The 25,310-nt window shown below is 47.7% G+C and overlaps 1 protein-coding gene across 12 annotated transcripts in view; it reads left to right on the top strand.

Moving 5' to 3' along the window:
• Window positions 1-25,310, top strand: part of Tenm2 (teneurin transmembrane protein 2) — a 1,156,123-nt gene that overhangs the window by 1,116,147 nt on the left and 14,666 nt on the right. For all 12 annotated transcript variants that reach the window (XM_051167370.1, XM_051167369.1, XM_051167371.1 and 9 more), the window contains 5 exons: window positions 317-1,191; window positions 5,581-5,756; window positions 7,306-7,541; window positions 20,162-20,458; window positions 22,740-24,354. In XM_051167370.1, coding sequence (XP_051023327.1) covers window positions 317-1,191; window positions 5,581-5,756; window positions 7,306-7,541; window positions 20,162-20,458; window positions 22,740-24,354 — 3,199 coding nt within the window. The remainder of the gene's footprint in view (window positions 1-316; window positions 1,192-5,580; window positions 5,757-7,305; window positions 7,542-20,161; window positions 20,459-22,739; window positions 24,355-25,310) is intronic.

Here is a 25,310-nt window from a genome sequence, read left to right as displayed (position 1 = left end):
CTTGCTACTAAAAGGTTAAGTTGGTGCGGGAGAGATGCCTCAGCAGTTAAGGGAACTCGTTCCTCTTGCAGACAACTTGGTTTCGAGTCCCAGCACTCCCACAATGGCTTACAACCATCCATAACTCCAGTTTCAGGGCAGCCAGTGCCCTCACCCTCTTCTGATCAGACACACATGTGGTGCCAAAATACATGCAGGAGAAGCATTAACATATATAAAATGAAATAAAATAAAATATTTTAATAGCTGCTTTTTCTCCGAGATGCATAAAATTGCAATGTTAGAGGCTGTTCGTGAAATGCCATGTCATGTACAGGTTCGTCTGGAGTGGCCAACAGACCTTGCTGTCAATCCCATGGACAATTCCTTGTACGTCCTGGAGAATAATGTCATCCTTCGAATCACAGAGAATCACCAGGTCAGCATCATCGCAGGGAGGCCAATGCACTGCCAGGTCCCCGGTATTGACTACTCGCTCAGTAAACTCGCCATCCACTCTGCTCTGGAGTCAGCTAGCGCCATCGCCATTTCTCACACTGGGGTCCTCTACATCACTGAGACAGATGAGAAAAAGATCAACCGCCTACGCCAGGTCACCACCAATGGGGAGATCTGCCTCTTAGCCGGGGCAGCCTCAGATTGCGACTGCAAAAATGATGTCAACTGCATCTGCTATTCGGGAGATGATGCTTATGCCACTGATGCCATCTTGAACTCCCCGTCATCCTTAGCTGTGGCTCCGGATGGCACCATCTACATCGCAGACCTTGGGAATATCCGGATTAGGGCGGTCAGCAAAAATAAACCTGTTCTTAATGCATTCAACCAATATGAGGCTGCGTCTCCGGGAGAGCAGGAATTGTACGTGTTCAACGCCGATGGCATCCATCAGTACACTGTGAGCTTGGTGACGGGGGAGTACTTGTACAATTTCACCTACAGTGCGGACAATGATGTCACTGAGTTGATTGACAACAACGGAAATTCCCTGAAGATCCGTCGGGACAGCAGTGGCATGCCCCGCCACCTGCTCATGCCGGATAATCAGATCATCACCCTTACCGTGGGCACCAATGGCGGCCTCAAAGCCGTGTCCACGCAGAACTTGGAGCTGGGCCTCATGACCTACGATGGGAACACTGGACTCCTAGCCACCAAGAGTGACGAAACTGGATGGACAACTTTCTATGAGTAAGTAGGCTTTTGACCAATCCCTGTAGAGCCCGCCTCCTGCCTTGGCTGGATGATTCGCATGGCTTTTAAAATTGCCTAGTCACGTCTTCCTAACTTTAATGACTTCTTATAGCTGCAGGATATTCGTGTCCCTTCTCCTGTCTCCTAAATGATGTGCTCTATCAGGCCTCTGATATCCAGCATCCTCCCTGCCAGCATTGGGAATTCCTGTTGTCTGCCTGACGTTCAAACTTCAGGATATTGGACACGCACAGCACCTGGGAGATAAAGTGCTGATTAACCCTACTGATTATTCATGTTTGCCATGGGTGCGGAAATTAGAAACTAAGAGGCAGGGTCCCAGCGGGGCCCCTGTGATTTAACAATAGGTCCAGCAACACACTTGATTGCACAGACAGGTAGATAACTCTGAATTTCCTCCTTAGCAGAAGCAGATCAATACAGATAAAGTGCTAGGTATATTAAAAGATGTGAGGACTGGTCATATTTCCCCTAACAATTATCTCATACTTAATAGTTCCACCGTTTGTTTTGGGGGGGCGGGGAAGCTGTTTTCCCTAGCTCCTGAAGCAGCTTGGGTCAAGCGAGCCTGCTGCCGCAGGTATTAACCTAAGAGCTGCTGGTTGGAGGAGTCTGCTAAGCCTGAGTGTCGTCCCCGTCCCCGTCCTCCCTCCCCCCCGCCCCTCCCCCCACCCCCCACCCCCGTGACCTGCTAGAGACTGAACGAAATTTACCAGCCTCTGGGCTCTCTCCACAGCAGTGAGCAAAAGTTATGCATTAGGAGGGCTGGCTTGCTTTCAGTCTTAGTGTTTCTGCTGGCTGAGAATGTAGTAAGTTATGGAGGGGATACCACAGAGAGATGGGGGCAGGAGGGACAAGAAAAAGAAGACTTCAACAATGTTCGCTGCTTCCTGTGTGTATGCCACCGCTTTGGGGAGAATGCGAGGGAAGCTGTCGCCATCTGCTGGAGCTTTACTGCATAGCACAATTGATTGCCAGGACTTAGCTTCCCTCTTGGGGTTAAGCTCTCTATGGGGGGTTCTGAGCTGCTTCATGTCCTTCAAGGTGCTGGCACTTGATCACACTTCACCAGCCAATGCTCTTCTCCTCTGTGGGGACCATCCATGTGTCACCTTTAGCTCTCAGCACAGTCGGGCTAAGGCTTTAACCCACACACCTTCTGTTGGTTTTATCAGATTTGAGGAGTGCTGTTTGCTTTGCTTTGAACTCTCTTGCCATTCCCACTTCTGTGGGCCCCAGTCTCCTGAGGGTCAGAGTCTACCTCAGCAAACTGGGGCCCAGAGGGGTAGAAAATATAACTCACCTAAAGCCAGACCCGCCAGAAGAAGGGAGCGGTGGTGTTTGCCCTGCAGTTGTGACCAGCTCCTCCTCCAAATCCAGCCAGTGAGAAAACAGCAGGTGCCACATAGTTTAGATGCTGACTTCCCCAAGGAAGGAAGTTCTGCAGTCTCCAGAGCTGGAATGTACCACTCTGGAGATGACAGTTGCATTTTTCTGTCTTAGAAGGTGGCTTTTGGGGAGACAGTCAAAATGGAGATGTAGGAAATTGAGTTTTGGGGATCCTCTTACGCTGCCATGTTCCCAGGGTAGGGAAGAGCATCCTTCCTTTATCTTTGCCTTTTCATCTGGCATGAGGCGTGGATTTGTCCATTTTGTTGCCGCCCACATACCGCCGCACTTTTACCAGCTGCTTTCATGTAAAAGGTGTTTGGTGACTGTCTACTGACTGTAAAGAAGTCAAAGGCCCCGTGGCCACCACGTCTGTTGGGTTAGCACTGAGACCCCCATCGCTGGTGATCACTGCTCTCACTCCTGAGGGCAGAGAGTTTTCCGCACAGAGAGCTGAATCTGCAGATCTGTCATGGGGGGGGGGGGGGGAAGCAAGCAAAGCTTCGGGCAGCTGCATTCCCCCCCCCCTATGAGAGTCCATCTGCAAGCCCGAGAGCATACTTTGTCCCAAAGCCTGTGAGGCGCCTGCTGCCACCCCCACTGCTTCCCCCAGAGTGGAAGCTCTATTTCCTCCTCTCAGAAGGATGCATGGCAGCCTGAGCATTACAGGTGTCCTGGAACGACAGAGTCCTGGGTTTCAGACCCTGGTCAGGTCCCAGAGAATACGTTCAACACAGACCCTGCACGGTGGATCTCTGCTGCTGAGCGTTGTGCAAGACACCCAAAGCCCAAACATTACCATTGCATCCGTTTCTTCGTTTAATGTATTTTATGCTTCCAAAATGTGAAAGGAGGCTACAATTGCTAAAACACAAGAATATTCCAAGACAAAAACAAAAATTAGTCAAAACTCCACAGAGAAAAACGCCATTAATATTTATATGTCTACTTTTCAGAGATGTTTGTCTACATTCAAAAACTCATGTGCTAGGAAGAAAGTGTCCTTTGTTCTTCCCTTTTACACACACACACACACACACACACACATACACACACACACACACGTGCCAATAAGTAGGAATCCACGCTGTTCATTTTGACAGCTGCCTAAGATTCCTTCTTATAGATAGATAATTATGTAATAGTCTTTAATCATTCATCCTTTCATATAGTTCTAATTTGTCACTAGTGTAAATAGAATCTTCGGACCCCTGTCTGAGAAACCACTGCGTTACCGGGGGGGAGGGGGGGACAACAAAGTGATATCCTTCGGCTTAGAAGGCCTGGTTACAGCATCAAGCCTCTGCAGGGAAGGCGCTGTCTGGATTTCCACTGCACACCATCCTAGGCAAGGCAAAGGACAGAGACAAGAGGCAGGCCCCCCAGTCCACTGAGCTTCCTGTTGCCCCCACCACCTTTACCCACACAGGCCATGTAGCTCAGCATCCACAGAGTTTGACTGTTTCCTCTTCTCCATAAAGATAACAGTTCCCGGGTCATTTCAAGACTGATCCAGGTCACCGTCCCAAGGTTCCCAGTTCCTTCCATGTTTTACCACTCATTTTCCCCACTGCTTCCCTGTGGACTCCTCCATGGAGAACTTCCTTCCCACGTACTGTACCAGCTCGAGGACCCATCGCTCAGAACCTGCCAACTGGGTTTCTCTCCCCCCAGGCTAGAAGAAGATCCTCCTCCAGCTAGAAGTTCACCTGTGGGAAAGCCAAGGCCTCATTGCTCCATCTTCTTCCCCATCTCTCCTGAGTGTGAGGGCCCATGCAGGAGCGCTCAGAGGCTTCTTCCATATGCAGACTGTGGGAAGAGCCATCTTCCTTGCCCAAGGTGTCTAAAAGCACTGGTCTTCTAGTGAGGGCAGAGACTCTCCACCTGCAGGTGGCAAAACCAGACCCACCTCTGAGAAAGGGGTGAAGACAGCATGTAGCTATAAAGAGATTTCTTAGTGAAGTTTGCAGGCACCAAGTGTGATCATGATATGGCCAGATATGGATACTGAGGACAATCGGGGTCCAGGGAGTCTCCCAGCAAGCTAGGATATCTGAGCTTGGTTGTTTGGAGGGGGCTGCATGACCAAGCTAGGTTTGTAGGGCTTTAGCGAGGACGTGGGGGTGGCATTTGGTCCAGGCTGATGTTTGAGAGGTCTACAAGGGTGATGAGTAAGATGAGGTATGGTACCCCTGTAAAAGACTAAGGCTTGCATGGTCTCAAGTGCTAGGTTTTGATTAGATTGGGTGAACAGCCAGTGGGAAAACAGTGTGGTTTAGGGGTTGGAGAAATGTTTCGGTGAGTAAGAATATACTCAACTGTCTTTCTGGGAAACTCAAGTCCAGTTCCCAGCATCCACACTGGGCAGCTCACTACTGCCAGCAATTCCAGTTCTAGAGAATCTTATGTTCTCTTCTGGTTTTCGTGGGCATGAATGCATGCTCGTGCGCGCGCGCGCACACACACACACATACACACATACACACACATGCATGCATGCGCGCACACACACATACACACACATGAACACATACACACACATACATACAAACACATACACACATACACACTTAAAAATAAATAAGAGTGTGGTTTGCTCAGCAAAGACAAGACACAATAGAATGTATATTTGGGAAGCATTGACTTGGGTGCTCTGCAAAACACATAAAAAGCAAAGGATGCTTACAAGTAGCTAGTCCCACCAGCTCAGGAAGGTGTGGTTAAGTCCACCCTGCTTAAGACCAGCAGACAGGTTTCCACTGAGCTGAAATCAACAGGCACGAGAAATCCACAGAACTGTTCCTCAGGACAGGCTGAGGTCTGGGTTACAGCAAGGCTTCAGTGTAGAGCACCATCCAGCAACCCCCACCTTCCAGTCTCTCTTCCTCAGCCCCTGAGGGTCTGGCCTTCCTGTAGGTATGAATGTCAAGAAAGCTCCACAGAATGTGCTTCTGACTAGTATTTTTTTTCTTCCAGCTATGACCATGAGGGCCGTCTGACCAACGTGACACGCCCCACGGGTGTGGTAACCAGTCTGCACCGGGAAATGGAGAAATCCATCACCATTGACATTGAGAACTCTAACCGTGATGATGATGTCACTGTGATCACCAACCTCTCTTCAGTGGAGGCCTCCTATACAGTGGTCCAAGGTAAGGCCTCAGCGTAACACCCCTTTGCCCTTGAGCTCACCCCTAGCTCCAGAGCCAGCAGTCCCTCGCCCGAGAGAATGTCTAAACATCCAGAACATTCCTCAGTTTTCTGTCTTACTCAAATGTCTGCAGCAAACCCACTCTACCAGAAAACAGTCTCAGGGAAAAAAAAAAAAAATACACAAGTAAATCTCTCCAATACAGGGAAATGTCATACCCTCTCAACAAAGATGTAGTTATCTGGAGAAATCTACATATCCAAAAACACCTGATTTTATCCCCAACCATGCTCTTCCTGTTTCTTACCTTCTTTCCTTCACCCACACTCTGAAAAGCCAACCCATGTCATTATCATCACAATTACTGTTTATTCTCCAGGGCTACCACCAGATTTTGTTTTCATCTCCTTGCAAACATGTTTTTATTTAGTTGGTTGGCCTGGGATCCAAGCTCTTGAGCAATCTCTTGCCAGGACCCCCGATTCCCAAGGTCTCTGACCACCCGTTCTTTTTGTTGTGTGCATTCCAGGGCAAGCACAGGGGCAGGGGCTGGCAAGAAACAGCATCCTGCAGATTAATTTTTTTTCTTTTAATTAAGATATAATGTCGGTGGGCTAGCCAGTTGTCAGAGGATAAAAGTGTCGTTTCAGTAGATAAATGATGACATTTCTAGACCATTATCCCTCAGCAAAGCCTGTTTCAATGGCTCTATTTCTGCTCCGCCAGATGATTAATGATGTAGATTCTGTCCTTCTGTATGATGGTCGGAGTCACTGAGTGACAGGTACACCCTTGCTCACTCACCTAGCCTGGCTTCTTCACCCAGATGGGGAGGAAACAGTGTGCCTATAAAAGCTGGCTCCTGAATGTGATTCTTTGATACAGGAAAAGGTCAGAAGTCTGATTGACTGGTGTAGATTCTATTCAGGAAGATAAACACGCATTATCAGCCCCCTCTGTCTCCATCTACCTCACACTGTGTGTGTTGCCCAAGTTCTTCGGTAACATAGCGACCCAGGCAGCAGTGATGCCATGTAGAAAGGGAAGGTAGCTTTTTCTTTTCACTGTGCTGATCCACACTGGACTTGCTTTCCACTGCATCTGACCTGCGGTTAGACCGTCAACCTTGGCTTAGATGATAGGCCAAAGGGGAGGAAAAAATGGAAGTAGTTTGCCTTTCATTTATTTTTTTTTCATATAAGCTAAAATATATATGTTAAAGTTCAGGGATTTGATTGACACAAATTGTGTAGGCAATAGACATCTTTAAATGTTTAAATGTGCTATTAATAGTCTTCAGTGAGTAAAAGAAAACTATCAGGGCATAATTATTTCTGGAGTGCCACATATTAATAATGTTTTCCTTCCCGTGGATCAGGAGCATCTCTGCCACTCACCTTCCCATTGTGTGTGTGCTAATTGAAGGCAGCCTCAGACTGACAGCTGCTAAGTACCATGGAAACCCGTAAAAAATAGGGGTTCTATTCTCTCCTGACTAATCGAGTGGATAATTTCTCTCCCCATACCCACCCCCATCAACATTCTTCCAGATCAAGTGCGAAACAGCTACCAGCTCTGCAATAACGGGACCCTGCGGGTGATGTACGCCAATGGCATGGGTGTCAGCTTCCACAGTGAGCCCCACGTCCTTGCGGGCACCATCACCCCCACCATTGGGCGCTGCAACATCTCCCTGCCTATGGAGAATGGCCTGAACTCCATTGAGTGGCGCCTGAGGAAGGAACAGATTAAAGGCAAAGTCACCATCTTTGGAAGGAAGCTTCGGGTAAGTGGGTCTACTCCTTTCCTGCCTGAGACCCAGATGGGACAGGCTTCCCTTCCTCACACTGCAGAGGGAATGTTAGGCCTCTGGAACACCTTTGTACTTTCAGAAGATGGAAGATGTATTCCTCTGGGTTTACGGAAAATTCCTCCATTTCCTGAGATGGGCCGCAGTCCCTGTGGTAGATTCATGGTGTGCCTCAGCTGGAGAAGGCACTGGTCCTCTTTTTGCACACGCCCATGTCCTCTCCTGGCTTTCACTGTCTGGACAGTGCAGCTTGTGAGTCCCAGCTGGTGCTGCCACTGTGTGCTTGGTAATTTGCTACATACTGGGAGAACAAAAGTATAAAGTGTGTTCTTTATAGCCAAGAAGTGATGTCCTTCTGAAAAATGCAGACACAAGGATGAACTCAGGGTGTGTGGAGACAGATCCCTTGGGGATACTGTGTGGTCACAAAGGAAGATGTCGACTAGCCTGAGGAATCAGGGAGGCATACCAAGAGGAAGTAACAAAATAAAATAGGCAGCAAGAAGTTTTAACCACCCCTAACTTACATCTTTGAATGTTAATGGGAGCACATGTGTTGAGGACATCTGAGGAAAAGCTAACTGAAACACACCTATGGAGGATGTCCATGCTATGGACACTAAGTGAAATGCCTTATTTGTGTTACTGTAATCTTTTCAGTAGCCTAAGGGATTATTTCTATCACTCCCAGTTCTCAGATGAGAAACAAGGAAGCTAATTAAGTGTCATGATATAATAGCTAAAATTCAAGGCTAAGCCAGGATTTGGCCCCAGATCCATCTTTCGGTCCTGTTCACTGACCAGTATCCTTAGTCACAGTTCTACACATCTTCCTGTTTAGATGATCAAGAATACTGTGGCTCCTTCTCCTGTCAGTTCTTGTCACACAGAGGGATCTGCTTCTACCATGGTGACAACCCTTCTCCCAGAATAAGGAGATAAGTGCCAGAAAGCTCAGTCTTCATCATATCCGAAGCATGTTTACTGAGCACCTAAAGACAGGCCCTGTCCTGAGACTTAAGGTAGATGTCACGAAAGCTCTGGCACTCTCATCCAGGCACATGGAAGGGGAGACAGCCAAGAGGTCGACTAATAAAGACTCAAGATAATTGCGGGTCAAGAGAGGCCCTGGGAAGACAGTCTGCCACAGAGCAGGACAAAGTCAAAACAATGCTTTAGAGCCCCTGGGAGCAGAAGACTGGGTACCTGCCAAACTTGGGTCATAACTTCTGAAGCCCAGCCAGGCAGGTGACCTCCCTGAAGAGCCAGGCCACTGCATATTAAGATTCTGCCTTTGTCTGGCTAGAGTTTAATTCTCCACATTAGGTTATCAGCAGACTCCCATGTTTTTCTTCCTCTGCTGATATCTGCAAAGTTGCAAGCTGCGGTATCTTCCTAAAGACAAAAATGGAATGAGATTAGTGGCTAAATCCTTAATGACTGGATTCAGGGCTGTGTAATTGATTTTTGATATGCTGCACTGTAGAAGTTGATTATAAGTAGTAATCGTGCCTTTTCCTTGATAAATTAGTTATGCATTTTGACTAAGTTTTCAAAATAAAGATAAATGTGGCCCTAAAATAAAATGGCAATAATCCCAACTCTGAATATTAAAATTCTTAATAATGGTACTTGTGGTAATTAACAGAAGTTAGGCACGCAAGTCTTATAACTGAGTTTCTGCTGGGGTTAGACTTGCTGGCATCATGTTTATGCAAATCAAAACACAGTTTTATCTATCAACACCTCAACATTTAATTGTCTGGTGTTCGTTCCTGTAACAATAATCACATATCCGTTTAGCTCTCTTAAATGAAAATCACTATGAGATTATAACAGGTTGAGTGGACTGAAAATGTAATTTGAAAATGAGGGAGAAAGCCTGGAATTTATTTGCATCTCATTTATTTTAATTCAGTTTATAAACTGTTTAGTGAATGAAATAAAAGAAACTCCTGGAAACTGTGGGGGAGGCATTGGAAGAAAGGTGTGGGGGAAGTGCTGAGTGCAGTGTGGATTCAGGAATCTCTGCACGGCCTCCCCTTCCTGGACTTCATGAGTTCCTTTATAGGAATGTTGTAGCCCCCAAACTAGTGGCATCTGGTGGCCCCCATGGTAAGCAATCGGTCTCAAGTCCAGGGAGGTCTGGACTTCTCTCCCTGTGGACAGCCTTGCCATCTCTTTTTGCTCCTTTTCTGTCATCCAATGAGACCAAGCATCTTCCATCCATTTACGAGAGGGTTTACTGAGCGCCCATCTTCGTCTAGTACTGTGGAAGGTGTGTAGGTTAGAGAAAAAGACAGCTGGGTCCTTCTACCGAGGGAGCCTGAGGTTTGGTGACAAGGACATCGCAAGCCAATAGCACAAGGAAAGGATCACGTAGTCTATCAGTCAGGAGTAGGTAATGTATGGCCCAGGTAACAAATAGGCCCTGAAGTCTCTGAAGCTTCACCCATCACAGTGCAAATGATGACTAGACCCAGTTTCTCTATGTCGGGATCCCAGCGCACCAAGCACACATGGCCCACAAGACTGCCATCGAAGAGGAAGAGTTTAAACACCTCGAAGGAGCGTGGCGAGCTAGCATGAATGTGACATGCATTCATTCCCCATGCCCAGAAGACGACAGTTGGGTTAACCCCCAAGGAAGCCTGGAAAATGACCTTTTTCTGTTTGCCTGGGTGTAGGCAAACCAGAAACTTCCATTTCACCAGGGAGAAACCAAAAGAAGATTTGGGGAACCCAAATCAGGTCACAAGGTTGACAAGAGACTGGGGAGGGCTTCAGGGACATCAGGATCAGTTCGGTAGAGCGGTGGGCAGTAGCCTGGCACAGAAAATGGGAAAGAAGTTTCCAAACAGGGAGAGATGCCCTCAAGAAAGCCAGGATCCTGGGGTATAGGTATCCAGTTCAGAAAACCTCCAAAACTCATGAGGTCTGAGAAAAAGTAGCCAGGGCCATGTGGAAGGGAATGTTAGACTAGGCCGGTATTTATTCTGAGAGCCATGGAGAGTTGTCCCAGGGCTTAATTAGCAGAGTGATGTGTGGGATGCGGGGATTAGAAAGATCTCTCCAGCTTCCCTGGGTGCAAAGGAAGACAGACAAGGAGACCAGACAGGAGGAGAGGGGCGGCTCAGAGCTGTTACAGTAATGCAAACTAGAAACTGGTCTCCAGCAGGGAAAAAAAAGGGGAGAGGAGAGGGAGAGGCCTGGGAGAATTGCAACACACATGATTAATAGGATTTGGCAGCAAGCCTGGCTGCCCGTGCAGTGCTGACTTCCAAGAGGCCTTCCACATGATCGTGTAGACCAGGAAGCGTGTGCCAGACTCTGAGCTAGCCGATGGAGTCACTAAAAGCCAAACTAGGTGTGGGAGGCAGTGGGACCCCTGCCCTGCCTTCTAGGATAAAAAGGCCAGGAGGAAAGTTGGAAATGTAGCTGGTCACACCAACGCGCCATAGGCTGTCCCCCACACCCCCGCCGTGCCCCACGATAGCATGTGGAGTGAGTCTCAGGAGCTAGGGTAGCAACTCACACACACTAAACCAGATGGCCTGGCCTCTCCCCCAGCACCAGCCAGCTCCGACAAGTCTGACTACTTGGGGTTATAAGGTTCAATGTTGAGAGGAGTCCAAAATCCCCAGCAAAGGACTTTCCTGTAAAATAACAGCCAGGGAAATCCTAACCCGTCCTGGTGACCTGTCTTGTCACAGCTCTCCCTTCAGAGATGTGTCTTAAGCATTTTCCCTTTTAGACCGGGCACATGTAAGATGACAGGGCTGTAGACAGAAGAGGAAGGATCGATGAGTCCCATGTTCCCTGACCAGGGTCAAGTGAGGCAGGAGTTTCATCACACCCTGGCCCCCAAAGACTTGTCTCTTTCTTGAAAGAGAACCTTTGTTGCTTTCCTCCGCACCTCACTAGTCTCTCTGGCAGTCCGAAAACAACTGCTTCACAGCATCTCTCAGCTCTATGAACACGCGGACCGTGTCACATTCCGATACTGGTGACAATTGTCCTGTGGGAAGATATGGTGGACATGTTCTCTTTAGGCCCCACCTTGTAGATGTTTACCAAGTAAATTCTCCCCTAGCCCAAGAAGGTAGAAGTGTAACTAACATGCCTCCATATCTGTTCAGACTCCTTCTCTGCAAAGCATAATCAAGATAGCATGACAAAAGGGGACATGTGTTGTCTCACACAGCAGAACACCATGAGGGAGGAGTTGGCCCTAGACACTCTAAGGTGTCACCAGCTTAGCACTGCTCTCTTCTCTTTCTCACAGCCCCCTTCCCTCTTCCCACAGTGTTCATCTTGGCAGTTGGCCTAAATTTTTTATACAGTAGGCTGGTGCTCACTTCACACTGGGGGTCAAGAAGACTTGACCAAAATCTTACATCATCTCAGCTTAGTAAAACCAGAGAACGGAAGCTCTGCATTTTAAAAAAAAAAAAAAATCCATGGAGGAGTTGTGACTGGCCTGACATGTGTAGAATTTGCTTCCCTGTTCCAGTCACTGGTTAGGGAGATGGAGACCTGTGATTGGCCAGGCTCAGGCCACATGTCCAAACCTGGCTTTTGTAAGAAGTTTCGGAAAAGGAGGGTCTCACATCAAAAATCACAAAGAAGGGTGCTGAGGGGCAGGGGAGCTGTTATTCTGTGCCCTCCATCCCTCCAGAGTCTTACCACAAGGTGCAAACCAGAAGCCTGTCAGCACCACCTCCACCCCCGCCACCCCTGACCCAGTTTTTCTCCTAGGTTTCTGGGAGAAAGGACTGAAAATGAACCCTTCTCCTCTAATTTAAAACCTCTTCTCTTTCCTAACATGGATTTGTACCTGATTCTTTCTAAAAAATGAAGGCATGTGACACTAGGGTATTTCTTCTTGATTGTGATTTACATAGAGATTACAAATGCAAGGAACAGCTACACGGGTAGGGTATCAGAACAAAAGAAAGATTGCTTCCAAGATAGTCTTCCGTTGTAATGCTGCTGTCAGGGCTATCAGCATTCTGATATAAAGTAGTAGTTAGTAATTTTGTTTTGGTTTTCATATAATTAGTACGAAACCACAGTTACACACTGGTGTGCATTACTCTTACTTGTGTCGATAATCGCAGTGTGTTGGGAGCAAGGTGGGTGTACGCACGCATGTGTGTGCATGTGACCATTCCATCCTGAACTCAGGTCTGTGGAGGGCCTGTACAGGCAGGTCTGTTAACATATGCCCATTGTCTTGAAGGTCTGGAGTCTGTCCTTCGTGCCCTGATGCCCTCATTCTTAACCTGTCTAGTGGTTTCTTCTTTCCAATACCCACTATAGGTTTGACAAAGTTACCAACCACATGCCTGTAAATGTGACCAACACAGGCATGACCCTATATGATCTTCAGGGCAGGCTAATGCATCCAGAACAGTTTGCAGCACCTTGAATTTGAATATTAGTTTAAATTATACATAATTAGAAAGGGCAAGCCTCTATGCTCATATTAAACCATAAACTCCCTAAGCAAACAGTACTTCACTTTTGGATAATGTATTGTAATATAACATCTTCGTTGTTGTTGTTGTTGTTGTTTTAAAGATTTGTTTTCAGTTATGCATATATGAAAGGGAGTGTGTACATGAGAAGGAGTATGTGCGTGTACCCTCAGAGTTCAGAAAAGGGTATTATATTTCCTAAAGCTGGAGTTCCAGGCAGTTGTGAGCTGCCCAACAGGTTACTGGGAACTCAACCCAGGTCCTCTACAAAACATATGCTCTTAACCACTGAGCCATCTCTCCACTTCCCTTGTTGGTGGGTTGGTTTTTGTTTTGTTTTGTTTTGTTTTCCAGAGCCAAGTTTATTTGGGGAAGAGTTTGTTGGGTACCCACCCCCAGTCTCAGACTGCAGTCCCCAAACTGTTACTTCCTCTCTGTCCCCATTCTTTCATGGGTGAGAGAACAGAGCTGAGTGAGCTGGGGGTAGGGGTGGGGGAGTGGGGAGGTGAGGCATCTGGACCTAGCAAAGTAGGAATACAGGGCAGAAAGCAGAGAAAGGAGAATGGAATGGAAGGCAGGGAAGTAGATTTGGGATGCCCAGGGTGGGAAGGGACAGCTAGCATTATATATATTCTGAGCTGAGATTGGTGGCTGTGACATGGCCTTGATGGCCATGTATGGACCCAGTAAGTGTCAGGGGTGAGACATTTGTTTGTTTGTTTGTTTGTTCCTTAAGACAGGGCCTTGCTGTATAGCCCAGGCTGTATACAAGCTGTCAATCTTACTGTCTCCATCTCCTAAGTGCCAGGATCGCAAACACATATACACAAGCAAGAATTTGATGTTGAAGATGGTGTGGAGAAAAGTATTAAACAAAAACAAAAAAGGGGAAAAAGTCTTAAGTGTTAGCGAAGCACCTCAAGCAATGATAAAAATAAGTATCATAGAAAGAAAGTGTGGTGATGCTCTGAAGAAAAGCCTAGGTTAAAAATGGGAATAGGAAGCCAGGCTCAAGTGATGCCCGCCTGTGATCCCGGCATTCATGGAGACAGAGGCAGGTGGATCTCTGTGAGTTTAAAACCAGCCTAGTCAACAAAGCAAGTCCAGGACAGCCAAGGATACACAGAGAAATCTTGTATCAAAAAACCAGAAAAAAAATTTAAAAGGAAGGAAAGAAGAAAGAAGGAAAAGAAAAGAAAAAATGGGAATAGGTGAGAGATAAGTTAGGCTACTTTGAAAAAAAATAGCGTTTGAGCTGAAACTCAAATGAAGAATAAGTGGGGATTTTCCAGCCCTGGGAGACACTGCAGGCTCCACAGTAAGCAGTGGTGATGCAGAGGACTGCTGAGGGGCAGCCTGCCTATCAAAGTCTGCCTTGTCCTGCTAGTGTCTCTGCTAATGTCCCTGCACCTTCTCTGGGAATCTCTCTGTCAACCCCTATACTAGGTCCCAGCCCATTCCACACTTGCTTGCTGATATTTACCCTCATTACTGCACTGACTCTCATTTGGAGTTCCTTTGCCTATATTGTCCTCTCACCTGGAAGTTGCCTGGCGCTGTCTTGGTGCCTGTCACAGTAGCAAGCACACGGCATAGGTACTCAGTAAATATCGAACGAACGAAGAACAAATGAATGAATGAATGAACGAATGAATAAGTGAATGAATGGGACTTTGAGGTGATGTCATGAAAAGTCACTCCCTTCTACCTCTGCCTTAGTTCCAATTTGAGAGAACCTTCCAGAATGACTCTGACTGTTCTCTGGAGCAAAGCCCCTCAGACGCTTGACCCTCACCGATGACTTAAGTCACTTTTTCTAGTCTTGAATTTTTCATAATAGTGCTTTAGAAGGTCCCGTGCCAACTCAATACTCATGCATGGTCACCAGGGACATGGAATTCTAAGGTAAAGGACCTATTCACCGGGACCTTGGAGGTTATCGGAAATGGGAAACTGAGGCATGGGCAGTGAAGATGTGACTTTGAACTGACACAGTTAATCAGTGTCAAACTATGACTCAAGATTTGGATCTTTCCCCTCCCCACCTCCTCCATCCATCACCACCCAAAAGAGCTAGTCATCCAAAACTAATGTTTGCTCTGGGAATCCATTATTTAATGTGTTTACAGAGGCTCTCCCCTCTAATGATGCATTATTTAAGCTAATATTAAATTTATACCAACTTGTTTTGTCTGCACAAACGCTGATCCCCGTGCGGTATCCGGTCTCATTCAGTGGCATCAAGGGCTGGGTGCTTCTAAGGCCCCGAGGACTGACCCAGAAAAGAAATAATAATGTCACCTAGCCGGGCTTTTCCCGTGAATAGCTAAACTCAAAGGCAGGCATGTCTGCCGTTAATCACTGCAGATGCTCACAACCTCCCCCATTAGTCTCCTTGGGTTTCCCATCCTGCGAGCCGAATGGGCAAAGGGGGTCTTCTGTGTGTCTAGCTGAAATCTGTCCTGCTGTGTTACAGTTCCATTTTCCAGGGAGAAGGCTCGCACAGTGTCATTTCCTCCTCTGTGTTTCTCAGCTCACACACTCCCATTGCCCCTGGAGCTGAATTAGAGTCACCCATGATGGGCCCAGCAGGGCCATTTTGACGACAGTGTTTCCTTTTCTCGGGGTTTTTTATGTGCCTTCCTGTGACAGGCATGCGCTTGGTGAGATCAAAACACGCTGGGGGGAAATCCCAGAGGGGAAACTATTTCCCAAAATCTGCCCTCTGCAAAAATAAAAACCATGCTAAATAGCTGAGTTTTATTAACTGGGGAAGCTAGACTGAGGAAAACGCCCGATAATTAAAAATAATGGCTTCCTTACAAACACAAAATTGTATTAATTTAAAAATTGGTTTCTCTATCGCTGAATGCCTGCCGAGCTGGCTGAGAGGGGAATTGTGCTGATCCTGGCAGTGAAAATAATTCAAAATAACTTTTATGTTCTCCAGGAAGCCTCAAGGTTAATTTAAATATTGCGAGTCGGGTAATTTAATTTGGAATAAGAGAACAGTGTGGCTAAATTAAAGCCCCTGCATGCTCTAAACTGGGGGGCAGGCACCCACAGAAAGTTGAGCATTCCTGGTGGACCCTCCCCTGTCTCACACCCCACAACCTGAGCACCCTCCTTATGGACCATGTCCTTAGAATTAAATATATATTTTTTTTAATATATATATTAGATTGCACAACTGGCCTGAACTCTTTGGTGGGGCTTCCACTGAATTTATTACATTTAATTATGAGAAGGGCTGGGCATTTAATAGAAATTTCACATTTGCAAAGTTAACACCAGCCAGTGATTTTTTTCAAAATGTCTTCCCTAGGTAGTGGGTGCAGTATACTGGGGAGTCCTACCCTCCTGAGCATTCCCTCTGAACTGATGACTGACTTGCAACAAGGTTCCCAAGAATTCTGATAGCATTGCGTCCTGGATGTTTTAACAGGAGGAAAGCTTCCTTTTCACTTTGGCTCCCAGGCACTCTTTCCAAGTGCTGCAAGTCTGTTCGTAGGAAAAACCCCCTTTACACTGTTGAGATCCTTTCACGTCCCAGACCTCCCGATCCCAGTTCTTGCTTCCCTCCCTGGGTTCCCTGTCTGCTCTGCACTCTGGCTCATACATCTAGTCTTCCCCTCGTGGGGAGGATTCCATGGAAACAGCCAGGGCCTGGAGCATCTGGGAGTCCTGAGTTTAATCTGCTCATGCAGCTGCGGAAGCAAGCCTTCCCAGCTCAGCATCACTGTGCTTCTAGGGACTGAAGACATGACTTACTTGGTAAGGTTCTTGCCAGACAAGTGTGAGCACCTGAGCATGAACACCAGCATCCACTTAAAAGCTGGGGACATCAGTGGGTACCTCTGATCCCAGTGCTGGGAAGGGGGAGCAGCACCCTGGGTTTGCTCTCCAGAAAGCCTAGGCAAATTGGTGAGACCCTAAGAGAGCCTGTCTCACCCAATATTGCCATCCGACCTCCATACATATGTTCCTACACACACACACACACAGAGAGAGAGAGAGAGAGAGAGAGAGAGAGAGAGAGAGAGAGAGAGAGATTCTACATAAATTGTGAAGATTGAAATGAGGCAAATCACATAAAGCACCAACACGGTACCTATTAAAGTATTAGGGCACTGTACATTACTTTCTTTTTTTTTTTTTTTTTTAAGATTTATTTAATAGGTATACAATATTGTGTCTGCATGTACACCTGCACACCAGAAGAGGGCACCAGATCTCATTATAGATGGTTGTGAGCCACCATGTGGTTCCTGGAAATTGAACTCAAGACCTCTGGAAGAGCAGCCAGTGCTCTTAACCTCTGAACCATCTCTCCAGACCCCTGTACATTACTTTCAAATGCTAGTGACAAAAACTAGAAGTAGCACAGGCGTGGAGCTGCAGAGATGATCAGTGGTTAAGAGCACTGGCTGCTCTTCCAGAAGACCTGGACTCAATCTCCAGCACCCACAGGACAGCTCACAGCTCACAGGAGATACAGCACCCTCTTCTGGTCTTCATGGGCACTGCATAACACATGGTTCACAGATATACATGCAGACAAAACACCCATACGTGGCCAAATGTTTATGGCACATGCCTTTAATCCCATCACTTAGGAGGCAGAAACAAGCAGATCTCTGAGCTCAAGGCCAGTCTGGTCTATAGAATGAGTTCTAGGACAGAGAGGCATAGAGCAAGAGACAGACGGAGAAACCTTGTCTCAAACAAACAAACAAAATCTAATACTGGAGTTAGAGAGATGACTCAGTAGTTAAGAGCAATGGCTTCTTCAGAGAACCGAGGTTCAATTCCCAGCATCCACAATGGCAGCTCATAACTGTCTGTAACTCCAGTTCCAGGGGATCTGACATCTCACATTGACATACTTACAGGCGAAACACCTATGCATATAAAATAAGAATAAATAAAAATTTTAAAGCTCATACATGCAAAAATAAGATGAAACAAAGGGTAAGAGAAGTAACAGAACCTTATATAAGATATGGGTTTATATTTTCTTAGAATAAAGCTTATAAGCAGCCCATTCACGTATGTGTGGGTGACTGCTGAAGATGCCTGTGTCCGCAAAGGGCCTAGACTACCTTTTCCCATTTAAGCCATCATCTTAGAGCTTCCATCCTCAAAAGTTACCTCAAGGCAGTTCATACTTGTAATGCCAATGCTTGGGAGACTGAGGCAGAAGAATTGCTACAAGTCTGAGGCCAGCAGGTGCTATAGAAGTGAATCCCAGACCAGCCTGGGCTACAGTAGGAAACTCTGTCTCAAAAAAAAAAAAAAACCTACCTCATATTCATAAGGTGAATGCTTGAGTACCAGCCATTGCACCCACATTTCACTTAGGAAAAAGTGGAAAGTAGGAGGAGCAAAAGCTGCCATTTCTCCACTGAGTCAGCTTTCTTTCAAGCATAGCTCCCCAACTACCACATAGTCTTTGTAAGTTGCTCCTTTCCACAAAGAAAGCTTAAGAGTGAAGTTCTTTGCCTGTGCACAAAGCTTCTCCCCCAGAATACAGGTCCCTGTGGTACTGACATCATTCTCAATCTCCCCACAAGTTGCAAAATAGAACCCTCCAGGGCTGAGGCAATGCTTTCCTGGACATATCACCAGGCGCTTCGTGGAAGCCAATGCAGGAAGCAGTAGAGCCGGTCAAACAGCAAAGTAACTGACAAGAATGGTCAAACCTAAGTTCAGACCAACACTACTGCTTCACTGCAATGGAGTGTGTGTGTGTGTGTGTGTGTGTGTGTGTGTGTGTGTGTGTGTGTTCATGTGTGTTTGTTCACGTGTGTTCATGTGTTCACCACAGAAAGACATCCTGCTTTGTCACTCGCCACCTTATTTTCCCGAGACAGGGTCTGTCACTGAAGCTGGGGTTTAGATGGCATTCCCCAATCATCTTCCTATCTCCATCCCACACACCACTGAGGTAACAGGTACACACAGTCACCCCCAGCTTTTCACACGCATGCAGGGATCTGAACTCAGCTCCTCATGCCTGCACTGCAAGCATCCTGACCAACTGAGCCATCCCGCAGCTCCTACCGTGTGTGACTTTGAGTACGCTATGAGGTCTCTGGCTTTCCTCTTGGGAGCAGTAACTGAGCAGTGGGTGGGCAGCCTCTGACCTGACCCCTGTCTGTGTCAGAGCTCAGCACGTGTGCATCTTGTCAGCATTACTGTCGTCATCACAGCCGTCTTCATCAAGTGCAGCCGCATTAGGAGGGTCAGGTGAGGAGACAGCAGATGGCTGCTGCCTCCTCTTCTTCTGCATGTTTATGTCTCCCCCGCTCTCAGCAGCCACCCCAGGGACTTGTGGAGTTGCAGTAAATTATGTTGTAAGAGTCTGGGCTGAGCCAGCTTTTTACATCACTCACAGCCACGCACTGGGGCTCTCGGGTCCCAGGAGCCCCTCTCCTTCACCCCTAACCAGAGTCTAGTCTCCCGGCTCTGCCTTTTGAGACAGACTTTCTCCTCTGATCAGATCAACCTCTAAATAAATATTAAATTATGTCTGGACGTGTTCCCCTGTTCCTTTCAAATCTAAGTAAATCACTTTTTCCCTTGGTTGGAATTCACAGCCCTGAAGAGTCTCCTCAACAGTATCTTGCATTCCTCACAATGGCAAGATTTTCCTCTAGATATTTAAAATAAAAGACTTCCTATTGGAATCTTATAGTTATTTTTTTATATATATTTATATTCCCAGATCTTTGTAAAATGTGAGTTACCGAGCCCTCTGTATTCCCCTTTTAGCCACAATATTTCATAAGAAACCACAACACCTGCTCTTAAAGATTATTAGATTTGGTGGCAGACAGGTAAGGCACTCCAAAGCCTTGAGTCAGGGCTGCGATACACAGCTGTGTGCTCTGTACACTGCACAGGCTCACCATGAGCACTTTCCGGATTGTAATGGCAGCCTTTGTAACTGTGCAACGCACAGGCTACCTAACTCCACAGAGCAGCCACATCTGGCCAGGAGCAGCCTCACGTTTCTTCCTCCTCTGCCCACTTGCTCCTTGGCTACCACAGCTGGATTCTCCCCACATCAGCTTGGTATACGCCTTTCAAACCGAGACCTTGGTGTTTCTCCAGGTCCACGGGAGGAATCTCCTGTCCATTGATTACGACCGGAATATCCGGACAGAGAAGATCTATGACGACCACCGGAAATTCACCCTGAGGATCATTTATGACCAGGTGGGCCGCCCCTTCCTGTGGCTCCCAAGCAGCGGGCTGGCAGCCGTCAACGTCTCCTACTTCTTCAATGGGCGTTTGGCTGGCCTTCAGCGTGGGGCCATGAGCGAGAGGACGGATATTGACAAGCAGGGCCGGATTGTGTCCCGCATGTTCGCCGACGGCAAAGTCTGGAGCTATTCCTATCTTGACAAGGTGGGTGACCATATTGCACCGCCCCTGCCCCCGACACACACACATCAACAGAGTTTCTGCTCCTCTTTCCACATCACCCTGGTCACGTCCCTCTCTCAGCCAGCCTGAGCTCTCTAGCCATAAGTCATCTTAACATTTTTAGGAACTCCACATGACTCCCCTGATGTCCCCCGAGCACTGGGAGGGAAAAGGAGTCCACAGGAAACTGTTATTCACAGTTCGGTGCTATTACGATCAAAAGGGGGAAAAAAGCTGCTAGACAGCCAGTAATGGCAAAAAGGATGGATTGTTTTATTTAATTAAGAAAACAAAAATGAAAACAGAAAAGGTAGCAATGTTGAATCGAACAGAACCATCCGCTGACAGCAAGACAAAGCATTACATATGACTTAGAAACTCGGTGAGTCACTTTGCTTGCCCTAAATTAAGCCACTAGGGGAAGGAAGTCTGCTGGAAACGCAAGTACACACAGCTGTATCTTCCCACTTTGGCCAAAACACCCAGCAGAGTCTCTCTGCAAAGTCCCCTGTGTCTAACAGTACTGACCCGGGGATCTTTGCTGGAGAAAGGCCTAATAGAAGGACAGAACGAAGAGGTCCCCTGAGGGCACTTGCTAAGACCTTGAAAGGCTCCCCTGGCCATCTACTCACTGGGCAGGTCCTTCCATCTGGTCCACCCTTCATACAGGCTGGAGTCTTCCTTTCTCACCAAAACATTACATAGATAACTCTCAGGGGCTGGGGAGATGTCTCAGTGGAGAAAGTGCTTGCCACTTCCGTGTAAGTCCCCAGAATCAGCCTTGGTGGTGCACACTGGTAATCTCAATGCTGAGCAAGTGAGGATGGAGACAGGAAACTCCTGGAAGCTTGCTGGCCAGCCAGCCTAGACAAAATGGTAGGTTTAAGGTCAGCGAGAGACCCTATTTCAAACAGTAAAGTGGTACCACATGTGGTGGTGTATGCCTTTAGTCCCAGACCCTGCAAGATAGACACAGGCAGATCTCTCTGAGTTTGAGGCCAGCCTGGTCTACCCAGCAAGTTCCAGGCCAGCCAGGGCTACATAGTGAGACTCTGCCTCAGAGAGAGAGAGGCACAGACAGAGAGACAGACAGACAGAGAGACAGAGAGACAGAGAGAGAGAGACGGAGGGAGAAACAGAGACAGAGACAGACAGAGACAGAGAGACAGAGACAGATAGATAGATCATGGAGAATAATTGAAGAAAACAGCCAGCATCAACCTCTGGCCTCCATAGCCACGCACAGGTGAAATCCATACACATACACATGCATACACATGTGCACATATGTGTGCACACATGTACACACATACACATGTATAACTCACATACAAAGCAATTAGCTCTACAGAAAGAGCCCTCACTTAATGCTCTTCTCACTCTGACGTGGTACCCTGGAATGGCTCTCGGGGAGGCAGGAGTATTCCAGCTGCCTCTTGCTGAGGCTTTTTCTCTCCAAAGAGTCACTGATTCTAGGGCATTTCATCTTGTATCGATTTCTCAAAGGAAGAAGTGCTTCCGGGCTTCATCAAAGGCAATAAAAACAGCATGCACACTTCTCTGCAGTGTGGCCAATGGCAGGTCAGCTCTAAACAGAGTTGTTATCATTGAAATGGGGGCAGACCCCATGCTTTCCTGCCAGTCTTTAGGTCCTCCACACTCACTCCAGGCAAAGTTATATCTTATTTGGAGCAGAGGTACAAATATAGGCTCTCAGACTCTGCCCAGGCCCACTGAATCAGTATGCCTTTTCACAAGATCCCCACTACGGGCTAGTAAGCTCTGCTCTGAGCTATCCCCATGAAGTGTCAGTACCATATGAGCCGACTTAGTCTTTGGTCAAAGCTCCTCAGCCAATCAAATGTTTTGGTACACACCTTAAATCCCAGTGCTTGGGAGGAGAGTGGGTTCACATGGATCTCCGTGGATTGCAGGCCAGCCGGGTCTACATAGTGAGTTCCAAGCCAGACGTGGTATGACTGTCTCTGGAGAAAGAAAGAAAGAAAGAAAGAAAGAAAGAAAGAAAGAAAGAAAGAAAGAAAGAAAAAGAGGGGACAGGGGAGAAAGGAAAGAAGGAGAAAGACAGGCAAGCAGGAAGATAGGGAGAAGAGAAAAGTAAGAAAGGAAGGAAAAGAAAGGAAAGGAAAAGAAAAAGAAGGGGAAAAAGTTCTCCACCCTCCGTGGTTTTTCAAACAGGGTTAATTCTATCATTTGGGTGCTTGGTCAAGAAAAGCCAACTCATCTGTTCCTATTTCCTCCCTAGTCCATGGTCCTCCTGCTGCAGAGCCAACGTCAGTACATATTTGAATATGACTCCTCTGACCGCCTCCATGCAGTCACCATGCCCAGTGTTGCCCGGCACAGCATGTCCACACACACCTCCATTGGCTACATCCGAAACATTTACAACCCACCTGAAAGCAATGCATCAGTCATCTTTGACTACAGTGATGATGGCCGCATCCTAAAGACGTCTTTCTTGGGCACTGGGCGCCAGGTGTTCTACAAGTATGGAAAGCTCTCCAAGTTATCGGAGATAGTCTATGACAGCACTGCTGTCACCTTTGGGTATGACGAGACCACTGGCGTTCTGAAGATGGTCAATCTCCAAAGCGGGGGCTTCTCCTGTACCATCAGGTACCGAAAGGTTGGGCCCCTTGTGGACAAGCAGATTTACAGGTTCTCTGAGGAAGGCATGATCAACGCCAGGTTTGATTATACCTATCATGATAACAGCTTCCGCATTGCCAGCATCAAGCCTGTCATAAGCGAGACCCCCCTTCCAGTTGACCTCTACCGCTATGACGAGATTTCCGGTAAGGTAGAACACTTTGGCAAGTTTGGGGTCATCTACTATGACATCAACCAGATCATCACCACCGCCGTCATGACACTCAGCAAGCACTTTGACACCCACGGGCGCATCAAGGAAGTGCAATATGAGATGTTCCGGTCCCTCATGTACTGGATGACAGTGCAATATGACAGCATGGGCAGGGTCATCAAGAGGGAACTGAAATTGGGGCCCTATGCCAACACCACAAAGTACACCTATGACTATGACGGGGATGGCCAGCTCCAGAGTGTGGCCGTCAATGACCGGCCAACCTGGCGCTATAGCTATGACCTCAATGGGAACCTACACCTGCTAAACCCAGGAAATAGTGCTCGCCTCATGCCATTACGCTATGACCTCCGGGACCGAATAACCAGACTAGGGGACGTGCAGTACAAGATCGATGACGATGGCTATTTGTGCCAGAGAGGGTCCGACATCTTCGAATACAACTCTAAGGGCCTTCTAACGCGAGCGTACAACAAGGCCAGCGGGTGGAGCGTGCAGTACCGCTATGACGGCGTGGGCCGCCGGGCTTCCTACAAGACTAACCTGGGCCACCACCTGCAGTACTTCTACTCTGACCTCCACAACCCCACACGTATCACGCATGTCTACAATCACTCCAACTCTGAGATCACCTCCCTGTACTATGACCTCCAGGGCCACCTCTTCGCCATGGAGAGCAGCAGCGGGGAGGAGTACTATGTAGCCTCAGATAACACCGGGACCCCTCTGGCTGTGTTCAGCATCAACGGCCTCATGATCAAGCAGCTGCAGTACACAGCCTACGGGGAGATTTACTATGACTCCAATCCGGACTTTCAGATGGTCATCGGCTTCCACGGAGGCCTCTATGACCCACTCACCAAGCTTGTCCACTTTACTCAGCGTGATTATGACGTGCTGGCGGGACGGTGGACATCCCCTGACTATACCATGTGGAGAAACGTGGGCAAGGAGCCAGCCCCCTTCAACCTGTACATGTTCAAGAACAACAATCCGCTGAGCAATGAGCTGGATTTGAAGAACTACGTCACAGGTGAGACTCTGCTGCCCGGGGGTCGGCAGTAACTTCCTGTGAGGTGGTGTTCCCAGGAGACTGCTGGGCATCTGGGGTAGGGTGTGTTATGCCTGATGGTAGAACGCTAGTGCTGGCAACCCCAGGGCACTGCAGAAACATGTCCAGGAAGGTAGAGGAACCAGTGAAGCAAGTATTCTGGGGCCATTTCCTGACCACTGCACACCTGTCCCATTGAAATTGCTTTTCTGAGAGCCCTTCCTACCCAAGCCGAGGGTTCAGCTGACAGAGAGGCCTATATCTGAAATGTATAGTTCAAATTCTCTCTCTCTCTCTCTCTCTCTCTCTCTCTCTCTCTCTCTCTCTCTCTCTCCCTCCCTCCCTCCCTCCCTCCCTCCCTTTCTCTCTCTCTCTCCCTCTCCCTCTCTCTCTCTCCATCCCTCTCTCTCTCTCTCCTCTCTCTCTCCCTCCCTCTCTCTCTCTCTCTCCCTCCCCCTCCCCTCCCCCCTCCCTCCCTCCTCTCTCTCTCTCTCTCTCTCTCTCTCTCTCTCTCTCTCTCTCTCTCTCTCCCCCCTCCCTCCCTCCCCCCATTAATAAGCCAAAGGCCTAGAGGTAGTGGCCCAGTCTCTCTGAGAAGTTTCCTCCTCTGTGAAGGGCACCCCATGGAGGATAGTGAGAAATAAGTCATCTTCCTTCTAGGTAAAGCCCTGGCCTGACTTTTCTTTCCCTGTGTCGTTAATAGTATCATTAATAGCAAAGCCACAAGTTAGCACGTATACCAGGTGCCTAAGCTCCTGTTCCTGACCTCCAGAGGTTTCCCTGGTGACATATGTATACAGAGAGCCAGCAGTGGCACAGAGAGAAGGAAGTCACACTTCCACAGGGACATCTGCTAGGTTACTTACTCCAAACACACTCATAGAGTAGCTCCAGATGAGACACCTAAACAATGATGGTTATGCTACCCTTATCCCAAG

Source organism: Acomys russatus, chromosome 25 (assembly GCF_903995435.1).
Source record: "Acomys russatus chromosome 25, mAcoRus1.1, whole genome shotgun sequence".
Taxonomy (NCBI): Eukaryota; Metazoa; Chordata; class Mammalia; order Rodentia; family Muridae; genus Acomys; species Acomys russatus.
Note: the sequence above shows the minus strand (reverse complement) of the source record. Positions and strands in the feature narration are given on the sequence as shown.